General features: G+C 44.7%; 2 protein-coding genes across 2 annotated transcripts; both read right to left on the reverse strand.

Annotated features, from left to right (window-relative positions):
* Positions 1 to 389: 389 nt before the first annotated feature.
* Positions 390 to 9,679, reverse strand: AP1M1 (adaptor related protein complex 1 subunit mu 1). Its single transcript, XM_082331069.1, has 12 exons — positions 9,438 to 9,679; positions 8,627 to 8,783; positions 8,179 to 8,246; positions 7,483 to 7,613; positions 7,196 to 7,343; positions 6,494 to 6,620; positions 6,001 to 6,143; positions 5,067 to 5,138; positions 4,622 to 4,780; positions 3,854 to 3,979; positions 3,577 to 3,652; positions 390 to 2,970 (listed from the first exon to the last, which is right to left on the reverse strand). Exons 1-12 carry the CDS (start codon positions 9,642 to 9,644, stop codon positions 2,948 to 2,950), a joined length of 1,437 nt encoding a protein of 478 aa, XP_082187195.1. The 5' UTR covers positions 9,645 to 9,679; the 3' UTR covers positions 390 to 2,947.
* A 714-nt stretch (positions 9,680 to 10,393) lies between these two features.
* Positions 10,394 to 11,270, reverse strand: FAM32A (family with sequence similarity 32 member A). The gene is made up of 4 exons (XM_082331028.1): positions 11,174 to 11,270; positions 10,960 to 11,098; positions 10,769 to 10,822; positions 10,394 to 10,584 (listed from the first exon to the last, which is right to left on the reverse strand). Exons 1-4 carry the CDS (start codon positions 11,248 to 11,250, stop codon positions 10,516 to 10,518), a joined length of 339 nt encoding a protein of 112 aa, XP_082187154.1. The 5' UTR covers positions 11,251 to 11,270; the 3' UTR covers positions 10,394 to 10,515.
* Between the last annotated feature and the right edge of the window lie 454 nt (positions 11,271 to 11,724).

Raw genomic sequence — 11,724 nt, forward strand, 5'->3', positions numbered from 1 at the left:
GCGCTGCGGGAAGTCAAGGCCCCGTTCGGCTCCCGCCACGGGATCAGCCAGCAATTAAACCACGCGTAACCAGGTGCCAGGTTTGCGCGGCGCCAGGTTTGCGCGGCGCCAGGTTTGCGCGGCGCCAGGTTTGCGCGGCGCCAGGTTTGCGCACCTGGGGACGGGGAGAGCGGGACGCTTGCTGCTGCTGAAATACCCCGAGCAAGGACAGGCCAGGGGAAACGCTTCAGCCTGCTGAGGAAAAAAAGAGCCTGCTGCCCAGCTTTTCATAAAACCAAGACTGCGGAGAACATTTAAACATTGCCGGCTTACTATTAGGAACAGACGTGCATTTGCAGAGCCACCTAAGAACTGTAGTCTTTTAATGTTCCAGATTCCAGGGAACACAGCTGTGAAGCCACGTCGAGCTGAAAACACAGATGAGACACTTTACTGCTTATTTGAATTATGCCAATTGACTTTAAAAAGTATTTTATATTAGGCGCTTACCTGTAACATAATGGCAGACCATCAAATTTACATTTTTCCACATTAGGCAGAGAACAGAAGCCACCAAGAAAAGAAAGATTTAGCAGTTGCTCTAAGAGCAAAACTTAGCAAAACCCTGTACTCCTTGAACAAGAGCTAGTGCTACAACATCCCACCTCTCTGCTTCTGCCTCCGTGCCTGCGTAAGCACACAGGGACCCTGCATTCCTCCAGGGAAGGGATCAAGAGGTGGGGGTTTTTTGCTTTCTGAAATAGAGGGTGCTAATGAGCACTAATTTGATGGTGCATGGGCGAATTTTGCCGTAGATCAAACTGCAATAAGAGCGAGTGAAGTGCAACTGATTCAAAAGAGGACTTCTCGCCCTTCATTACTCCCTGGGCAAGCACGGCCGATGCCCCAGCATCAAAACAGAGTCAAATTGCGACAAAATATGAGAAAACACTGTTCTGGTCCGCAAGATACACCTTCAACTGGAAAACAAATGAAGCTATTAGGAGTCACGTTTTACAGGCAAATAATTAGAGCGAACACTGAAGAACAGAGTCATCAGAAAGTGATTTGTCAACCAGTTACAGTTTTAATATAAAAATGTTTAGTCCAGTCATAAGCTTAATTGTTCAAATGAAAATGAGCAGTGGAACCAAAATCTTGACCAAGACGATTTAATTTGTTTCAACATCAAGCTCGTTGGGTGACAAATACAGTAACCTTTCTCCGGAATATACCTGTCCACACCTACCGCTGCCTAACCTGCCCTCTGGTTACTGCCCCGACACCTGCGGGGGCCGGTCCCTCCTGAGGCAGATCCTCCTGTAACCTTCCAGCAGCTGCACCTCCGGGGAATTCGGGTCATTTTTTGCTAAGGGGACACACTCCCTACCCAGGTATATCCCTATGTATCGTCTACAAGGATTTAGTGGGGACAACGACTGAAATCTCTCCTCCGGCTCGCGGGAGAGTCAAGGACTGTCGACAGAGCGGTGCGGAGAACCTTGCGCACAGTGTATCACGTCACCTTTGCGGACATATGTATATTTAGATTTGGATGGTTTAAGTTTAGCATCTGTCAGAAGTACTAAATTCAAACGAAAACAGTCTAAAAATTGTTTAAAGAAAATACTGATAACCATCAAAATTCTTCTGAAAAATCAAAATAACTATGTACACCCATGCCAATCTTAGCTTCTCAGAAAAAAATGAAACGGCATGTAAAAAAAAAATAATACCTTTAAGTATAACATTCTGAACTGTTATCCATTCTGCCAGGAAGTTATAATAATAGTTGTTTACAAATGGAAAAGACTGAGAAAGAAAGCATTCCCCCTCAGGGCAAGTAAAGTTAAACAATTCTAGTGAGCTATAGCAAAAAAGGGAAATATTTGCCCTAAATTAACACAAAGGCAAGCTGGAAGAAAGATGGCAACTGTATTTTTATCAGCCTCTTCATAAACAACAATCAATTTTTGGAACAGGTTGGAGTATATTACTACTGCCTGGAAAATTAATAATAAAACCCCCCAATCTTCATACCAAATTTCATCGCCTCCAAAATCGTTTTGGTCTTTTTTTTTTTAATCATTAATCTAAGCTCTCATGCCTACGTATTACAGTTTTGAACTTGTTTTATGAATAGAAATTTAAAAAGGCAAATACTAGCCAATCGGCGTCGGGTTTCCGTGCCCTAGGGGTACCTCAGGGTTGAAACTCTCCAGTCTGCGTTTCAGCTGACCTGAACTAGCAATCATCGTGCTTCCACAGAGATGCTCCCATAGACATTTACTTCTGTGATCTCTTCTTCTCAGTTAACTTAGTCTGTAACAAACCCATATTTTTGTTTCCAAACCCTTCAGTTGAAGTTGTTCTGTCAGATGAATTGGTTTGAAAGCACGCAAAAAGAGCAAATGGTATTTTTGGACTTCAGATAGCTTTAACTCATATTCCGTAAATTTTTATAAGTTAACAGAGCTTTGAATGAATTAAGGCACCCAGATGCCCAGAAAAAAAAATAAATACCTTGGGCTAAATACAACTAAGTGTTCAGCACTCATTTAATTGCACAATCGTCTCCCTAATTTGTAGCGTAACGCTGCCAATGTCTTTAGAGATCCTAAACCACAAATACTAGAAACTTTGCGAACATAAGGGACATGGCATTGACAAGACATTCTCAAGGTTCATTCTGTATTCCTGGCTCCTCAAGGTAACTGCTACTCCTAATGTAATTAGCATTTAGCAGCAAGATCAGCACGTTCTAAGAATGAAATAAATATTCACACAATCAATACTAATGGTTCAAATGCTCAAACACATTATTGAAAACAGTAATTTTCTCCTGCCAATCCAAGATTGCAGAAACAAGACCCTTGGCAACAACATTCACAGCTCTCAGTACCACAGAAGCTTCTGCAAACAAATTCTAGGCCTGAAGTTTTGTCGTCTGTGGTGCTTGTGAGGTGTTTTACTGTGTCCGGAGCTGGTAGTCTGTAAAGGCAAGAAAACCCCCAAAAACAGTTTTAGTAAATTGTCTCGCTAAAAGTAGTAAAGCAGATCAGCAAATTCAGATGAAGTGATATAAAATAAGACCAGATCTTTGCTTAGAATGGTCATGATAATGAGCTCTAAAGCGATTAAGATAACTGCAGGCAGTCGTGCTTCCATGCCAGAGCGTCAGATCAGAAAAACAATAAAAAGAAAAAAAAAAACAAACCAGGAAAACCCCCAGCACTTTTACTTGCTAACAATCTAGTATCTTCCAGCAGACAGTGTCTTACACATCTTAAAGCTGGCAGAATGATACGTGTGAGCAATTTCTTTTCAAATTTACATTCCAAAAATCTCACCGAATCCCAGCTTAATTACAAAACACTTGAACGGCGTTACTGAACTATCCCATTGGGTCTTTCATTAAGACACCAAAAAAGGTGACTGGAAAAAGCAGCATACCTTAATCTTAAACACATATCTAAACCGTACAGTTTAATACTCAAGAATATGAGCAACTGGTTTCGTGTGTTTCAATCCATAGGTGTATGCTGGAGAAAAAATACGCAAGTTGGAGAAGTCTACCGTCTATTGCCTTCCATTTACCTCCATTCTGGGTAATATAACGAACCCACGGGAGAGCCTGATAGCCACTCTTCTCAATTATCTTTAAGTAGCGAACCTGGAAAGAAAGATATGTGAAGAAATAAAGTCTCCCACGTCAGCCAAGCAGCATTCAGCAAAAAAAAAAAAAAAATTTCTTTTAGTCAAAAATATGTTTTATGGATAACGCTAAACAGGGATCATCAAGAAAATGAGAAAAGCGTGTGTGTTAAGAGCCTAGCAGGTTAACTTGCCAGTATTTCTATTTTCAACTACTAACCTGGATTCCTGAAGTGGTGAAATACGGAATCTCAAACTTTACACTAATGGGAGGTTTTCCTTCCTTGTCTTCAGCTTCAACACTTGGTAGTCCAAAGTGAGCTCTCATCAGGTATTCTTTTCCACCCTACCCAAAAGGGACAGATTTTTTTTCTCTTGAAACAAAAAGTAAAAAAAAAAAACTTGCAACGATACAAGTGGTTTTCTTAATGTCAAGTTGCTGAACTCCACTATTCATTTCAACTCTTCTCTAGGGCTTAAAAGTGAGCACTTGTTTTTATTTTAAAAACACTTTTTTTAGTGTTAGGACCAGCCTGAGGCATAATTAATTTTCTTCCAGCCTCATACTCAAAAGACTGACCATTCTGTTTAAATGGTGACAGACAGCTGTACTACCACACCATTAACATTTGAAAGAGCTCATGCTCATGGAACCACCCAAGAAGCACAGTCTGACAAACTGAAACAGCTGCTGCAAAATCCAGGCCAAGGGATTACACCATTCACAGACATCGCTCAAAAATCTGCTCTCTAACCTCGTTCTGAAAAATTAACCCAGTTAAAACCAACAAAAAAAATATATAAACAACGGTATCTCAAACATCTATTAGCAAGTTCCAAGCCTTCATCCAAGGGAAAAGAGGAAGAGGCCAGTACTACTTGTCTGATACTAGTAGAATTTGCTTTAGACAGAGTCTAAACATTCATAAAATATTAACGTTAAGTAATTATTACACTATTAGGCAATAAGACTAAAAGTAACGCTTACTGGAAAAGATTTAATGGACCAGACAATTTCACTGTTCTCTGGAACCCATTTGACACTTCCAACAGTGGTTTTAAACTTAGGTGAGTCCGCATCGTTTGGAACCGGAATGTGAATCTCCACGTTGTTGGCAGTTGATCTACGCTTAAATTGACTTTTTGCCTAAAGAAGAAAAAAAAAAAAATCAGAAAAGCAGGCCTCTAAATATTTCCATTGTGCAAGTGAGTTCAGAGAGCTGCGAGACACACGACTCCCCTCCACCCCAACCTACACACTGAGAAACAGAGCTGTAACGGAGATTGTAACTTACAAATGAAGTCTGCAAAAAGACGCAAGTCCCAGAGAAATACTAAATACTTGTACCAAAATGCACATGCTGCTGGTCAAGCTTTGACAACAAATGAAAGAGAAGACTAAAATTAGCCATAATTAGTTTAGAACTTCTGACCTTGATCATGTACTCGATGCGGCTGTGGGAATGTTTCTCAATCACAGACTCAATCCAGATCAGTGGTTTTACCTACGGGGGAAAAACGCTTAACAGCTGTCAGTTTTACTTTGACACGGTCATGAAAATGTTGCTTCACCTAAAGCTACGCTCAACACGTGAACCCCACAGAAAACAGAAAGTCTGCGGTGTTTGAAATGACAAACAAGTTGTGTTTTTATTTAAAAAAAAAAAATTATACAAATGAGCAAGCACAGATATACCAACGACCAAGGGTTACAAGAATTATAGGTTCAAAAAGGTGTGTCTCAGATTAATCCCTAAAACCAAACACTTGCATTCCAAAATATTTGATAATTTAACACACCAGGGACTGAGCTATGACGAGCCCTAAAAATAACTCTCATTCAAACTACTGCCCTTAAAATAAAAAGTTGAACTTTTCATTTGTTGTCTCCTGTTGCATATTATAGACCTTCTCTATATTGAATTTTTCCTTTTCTGAAGGGAAAGCTACCCTTACCACTGTGGCTAGCATACTCTAATAAAATTAAATGACTTAAATACTGTTGTTGTCAAGCACAATGAATTGCTACGCTGATATTTCATCACGTAGTTAGGTTAAAAAAAAAGTCATCACAGGAACGGTATTTCAGAAACAGTTTCAACAGCAGTTGAAAATATAGAGGCTTATTGCCAAGTTACTTCTAAACTCATTCTTACTTCCTCCAAAAAGAGGGAGCACGAAGCTTTGCTATTAACAGTTGACTTGAAAACTACTACGCTGCCCATGCTTTAAGCAAAAAAAAAAATTAAGGGAAAGCCTTAAACCCTTGTAATTAAGCCTTAATTACAAGAGAGAGCCTTGTAGCAATTCCGCCTACAATCTAAAACGTTATCATATTAAAAAAAAAATGCAAACATCCAGACTTACGTGGGTATTAAGACGATAAGACATGAGTTCAAACTCTCCATCGGGCGGAATGAAAGAAATTGTCCTGTCGTTTTCAAAGCGAGAGAGACGAACACACTGGTGAAACTTTACATCTTCCAGTTCTACCGATTTACTCTTGCCGCCTAGCAGAAAATACACATTTCAAGGTGCTACACAAATTATGTCCAAAGTCTCATCGCAGCAAAGTAGTTGTCTGCTGACATTTTAGCCCATACTTTCTTTAGCTTGCTGTAGGTTTTTAGGACTACGGAAGTCCCAGTGAAAAAAAGAGATGAGGAAGCCTAGACGGTTACCATGTATTCCATCTTTGCTCGGTATCGTCACACAAGACCTCATGTGGTTTTCTACCCTGATAAAGGGAGTATTTCTTTCATCTCAGAACGAATCCTTTCAGCTGAACCTCAAGCATCCCAAAACCGAAGACTTCAGATAACATCTTTCACGATTACCGAGATATCACCAAGATACTCACGGCCTGTGTTATCAAAGAGAACTTTGTCGTTTAAACCAAGGCGCAGCTCTGGCATTCCCGAGAGAAAGACTCGCATTTTAATGGATCCAACTATCTCACTCCGTAATACATTTCCATTGGCACTGACCTAAACAAAAAAGAAAAGAGAGGTAAGATTGTGCTGATGTGATAAGTCATGACATCAGACAATACTCCCACCCCCATGTCCCAAGTTTTCTCTGATGTCTTTCTCCCGAGAAATGAATCCAGTAGAGTAGAATTAGGTCAGGGAAGTGATGGGCACAGACGGAGGAGGAAAGGGATCATAATCACTTAGGTTGGAAGAGACCCTTAAGCTCATCAAGTCCAACCATAAACCTAACACTGCCAAGGCCACCACTAAACCATGTCCCCAAGCATCACATCTCCCCGGCTTTTAAATACGCCCAGGGATGGGGACTCAAGCACTTCCCTGGGCAGCCTGGGCCAGGGCCTGACGGCCCCTTCAGGGAAGAACATATCAGAAATTAGCAATACATCCACGTAAAGCATTATCTGTCTCCTGGATGGGTACTCCGTCTTAACGACTGACATTGTTTTGAGCATCTCAGTACACTAGCCACAGTCGGTCTGAGTTTTTGTTGTACCCCTGCAGATTTTCAGGCAATGAGCCCTTTTCAACACTTCCTATTACAATTCTCATTACAAGTTAAAGGTACCCACCAAAAGGTTAACAGACTCTATAACATCCAGGAACACTTCATTTTTCCTGTATTTTATCCCTTCTGATCTCCATGAAACAGCATTCGTAACAGTGGCAGGCGGACGCGGAGCTCCAGTTTCAAGTTTGTGACCTTCCTGAGTGATGTACCTTTACAGCCACATAATTGGCATGAAAAAATGAAAATTAATTTTTTTCATAACTAGACCAAGCCAAAACATTTGCTTGCGCATGGAAGAATGCTCAAAACTTTCCAAGGAGTTTGTAAGTGATGCAGAATGATACTTACTCTTGTAAAATTTTACTATCAGTGGTTTGTGGATAACCAAAATCCATAAGCTCGTCTAACAACTCATAAATAATAACAAAATTATCCCTAATGCTCTCTTCTTCCAACTCCTTGAAATATTCAGAAAAAACCTGAAACAAAATGACAGGAGGGAGGGGAAGAAGGAGGACATGAACTGAGGAAGCACAGCACATTCAGAATGTATTCTTGCATCTAAAATAATAGTTTTTACAAAGTCCCAAACCAAACCCCGTAATTCACAAACAGCATTCTGTTCAGAAGATTACCCTCAGGAAACCCACCTCAATTAAAAGAGATCTAGAGAATCCTAGAAGCGACTCTAATATTATGAAAAATATTTATTCTGGAGGAAATATTTTTCATGCCAGGTGCAGATGAACCAAACATAGAATCTCTATGATATGCCACTACTCATGCATCAAGTTCACAAAATTCTCCTCTGTGCTCTCAGGTCTTGTGCAACTACTTACAGCATTGTGTCACATCCTTTGCCTACTCAGCTACAAAATATCAATTCCGTTATTAGTGGTTAGGAAGATAGCTCTACAAAATAATCAAATATAAAGTAAAAATGCTATTACCATAGAGTTCTTCAAAAACGGGAAAGCTCTATGCACTTCTATTTAGATTGAACTGAAAAGATGACAGAGGTTACTTTTGAAATTTCATACTCACCTGAACTACTTTATATAAAAACGAAAACACCAGTGATACACAAGCATTTTTCTTAGAAGTTGCAACAACTGAAAAAGGATGTTCAGGAACACGCATTCAAAGTCACCATTCAAAAAATGTTTACTAAGTGCATTTTTACAAGCCTTTAGGCAATTAGAGGCAGCCAAAAACCCTAAGAGTTAATTAAGAGTACCTCTGGTCTAACGAGATATGAAGATAAACATTCAGGAAATAATTTATTAGAGTAAAACTAACAGAAACACTTTTCTGCACCCTGTGCTGCTGGTGCACATTACGCTATGTAAAGCGTGAAACGACTTTATTTAACAGAGCCTCCTTACGTCACCTCGCTCATCCTCTAGCTTCGCATTTAGACACAAACAATGAATATAATATAGCAGCACTCGGCATATCAGCATATGCGAGCTATCTGCAGTATAAAGGATACGATACAGGTTGTTATGTTTGATCCACATAAAACGAACTCCTCCATGTGCTAGAATAGGAGAAAGCGTCCCCTCCTCTTCCTTTTCCATAAGGATTGGCATAAAATGCTCCACCTCTGACATGTCCACATCTCCACGGTAATTCCGACAGATGAGAACCTATAAGAGAGGAACAAAATCCTTATATTGTTTCTCTTCCATGAGATGATGTTACCATGCAAGACCAACGCACAAGATATTTGGAAGTTACTCTTTAAGTAACTTTAAAAAAGTCACTCTAGCCTCTATGCACACTATAAGTGCAAATCACAGTGCCAAAATACTTCGCTGATTAGAACGCAAATCCTAATCTTTCATTGTAAAGTCACGTATTAATATTTTCCGGAGTTATTCTTCCCCTATTGCTGCACACGCCCTAATAATGCTTTTAAGATGGGAAAACGTTAAAATCCTCTGAGACAAACTACCTCCAATTACGGCAGAGATTAATTACCCCAGGCGGAGGCCCAAGGGCCCTGCTGGCACGGCTGCCACCAGCAGCCGCCTCCCTCAGCATCTGGAACTGCGGAGAGGAGGCACAGGCCACGGCTCCCTCTCACAGCTGGGACCCGCAGTGCCGGGTGAAACCGGGGCTGGCAGCAGGGAAGGGCCGGGAAGGAGAGAGCGGCTCCCGCAGCCCCCGACGAGGCCGGGGGACCCCCGCCATCCCGGGGCCCCTCACAGACCCGAGCGTCCCCGACCCCCTCAGCAGCCCGGGCCGGGGGAGGCCCCTTCGCTTCGGCCCCGCAGAGCCCCCCGCGGCCCGGGCCTCACCTTCCCCTTCAGGTCCAGCACGTAGACGGCGCTGGCCGACATCGCCCCGCCGCCGCCGCCTCCCGCCCGGGCCGCCGTCTCGCCCGGTCGCAGACACACCGACTTCCGCTTCCTGCACCGGCACTTCCGGCAGGAAGTGACGAAACCAGTCCCGGCTGCTGCGGGGAGGGATACGCGCAGGGCTCCGCCGCGGCAGCGGAAGAACATTTTGACTCAGCGAGTGCTAAATAGTCCCGGTGCGGGCTGCCCCGGGGTCTTTTTTCCCGCTGGGAAATGGTCCCGCGGCGCCCAAACAGCCCCGGGAGCGGGGCTGGGCGCTAAGGGCGCCGGGCCGAGGGGCCGCAGCCCCCAGGGGAGGGTTGGGCAGGCGGAGGCGGGAGCAGCAGGCCGAGGCTGAGCACCCAGGGCCCAACCAGCCACAGCAGGGGGACGATATTCGGGTTTAAGAACAATATTCGGGCTTCAGAGGCGTGTTAGGATTTTAAACATCCAGATACACGTCATCCCTCCCCGGGAGTAAGAACTGTAAAGGCAGGCAAGGCACCTGAAAAACAGGCAGAACTTTCATCAGTGCGCTGCCCCCGATGTCACAGGCAAGTCAGCACCAAAAAAAGGGTGAAAGCAGCATTTTAATAAGAAGTTACATCAAAGTTACAAGTTACAGCAGAGCCCCCACCTCTGAAAGAACCCTAGATAGAAAGAAATTATACAGTTCCTATAACTTACAAGAGAAGCTCAGGCTACGTGAGACTGTCAGACTCCTCACTTCCGAAAAGGAGAACTGTGAGTATCAAACAAAGGGACGTTTTCCAGCAATCGATCTGAGCCTTAATCCCGCTTTAAGCATTTAAAAAAAATAGCCCTCTGCACCTACATAAACCAGAGCTCATCAGCCAAGAAGAGACTTCGTTGAATATTTGTTTTTAAAAAACAAAACAATGAAATAAGACAGTACAGTCATAAACACTCAGATTATATATTAAACATTCAATATGGAGAACGCACAGGTTTACATGGCAACCCCGTTCCATACAAACAAAACACAACTCCTGATGCAAAGCCTTGAAAAGCAGTCCGTTCACTTCGTCCAGCTGACTTTAGGAATGTCGTAATGCTCGGTCAGAGTATCCAAGTGCCTGTTGAAATCCTAGGGGAGAGAACGGGAAAGAAAACCTTTAATATCTGGTGCCGACATCGCCACCACTGAACCACACGACCCTCCGCCTCCCCGCTTCTGTGTTTCACAAGGGTGAAACAGTTCCTCCAGCCCAACAAGCCTGCGTGCTGATAAATACACACCGGCCTCAGGAAGTCGGGATAATTTAGCCTACCTCCACTCTCTGCTTGTGGGTTTTCGACGCTTTCTTCAGGATCCTCTCCATTTGCTGGGGGAAGACACCAGAGAGGCCGGTTACTTCCAGCACCCGCAGCCCCTCAGGGGCCGCATCTGAGGGGCCGACCGGGGTTTTTAACCCCCGCCCCGGCCCCCAGAGGGGGTCTGGCCCGGGCAGGGCAGCCCTACCCGCTTCTCCTGCATCTTCTCGTAGGCCACCTGCGCCGGGGTCCGCTTGTCCAGGCCGCGCTTCTTCTCCTCCTCCTGCTTCTTGCTGCTCACGATCTGCTCCAGGATCTGCGCCTTGTCCTTCGCCTTTTTCTTCTTCCTGCGGGCAGAGGGCGGTCAGCGCCCCGGCCCGGCTGCCCTCCCCGGGCCCCCCCACCCCGGCTCCCCGCCTCACCGCTTGCCGGCGCCCAGGGCCGCCCCGCTGCCCTTCAGCCGCAGCGGCCCGCGCTGCACCGCCTCGTAGTCCGCCATGCCCCTTCCGCCCCCGCGCGCACCGCAGCGCCCCCTGGCGGCGGCGGCGGGCGGCTGGCGCCCGCAGCGCGCGGCGCCGTTGCCGCGGCAACCGCGCGTCCTCTCCCTCCGTGAGGGAAAACCGCGGCGAGGCCGAGCCGCCCCGGGAGCGAAGTGCGGGGCGCCGGGCTGCGCCGGGAAAGCCAGCCCCCGCCCTGCCCGCACGGCCTGGCCCATGCCGGACAGAACAATCCGAATAATTTTTGCTTACTTGAAGGCGCCGATGAGTGAGGCGGGCGTTCCTTCGCTGAGGGGAATAGATTTTCCACCGGCCAGAGGGGCCTACCCAGCCGGATGGTAGGAATGACCAAGAAATGAACGCTTTACGGCCTGCCTGTGATCAGTAAATAAGGCAACCTGCCACATGCTGTAGTTGTGCAGTCAGTTCCTTCTCCTACCCTTGTTTTTCATATTTCATACAGCCTGTAACACCCC

This window comes from Platalea leucorodia (assembly GCF_965183815.1).
Source record: "Platalea leucorodia genome assembly, chromosome: 21".
Lineage (NCBI taxonomy): Eukaryota > Metazoa > Chordata > Aves > Pelecaniformes > Threskiornithidae > Platalea > Platalea leucorodia.

Bases quoted from the DNA above. Each gene is read 5' to 3' on its own strand.
- FAM32A (XM_082331028.1), bottom strand. From the start codon at position 11,250: ATGGCGGACTACGAGGCGGTGCAGCGCGGGCCGCTGCGGCTGAAGGGC. The intron at 11,099-11,173 runs GTGAGGCGGGGA...CTCTGCCCGCAG, and splicing joins GCCCTGGGCGCCGGCAAGCG to GAAGAAGAAAAAGGCGAAGG. The intron at 10,823-10,959 runs GTAGGGCTGCCC...GTCTTCCCCCAG, and splicing joins AGAAGATGCAGGAGAAGCGG to CAAATGGAGAGGATCCTGAA.
- AP1M1 (XM_082331069.1), bottom strand. From the start codon at position 9,644: ATGTTCTTCCGCTGCCGCGGCGGAGCCCTGCGCGTATCCCTCCCCGCA. The intron at 7,614-8,178 runs GTGAGTATGAAA...ATTTTGTTTCAG, and splicing joins TTTTATATAAAGTAGTTCAG to GTTTTTTCTGAATATTTCAA. The intron at 6,144-6,493 runs GTGAGTATCTTG...ATTTTCTGCTAG, and splicing joins TCTCTTTGATAACACAGGCC to GCGGCAAGAGTAAATCGGTA.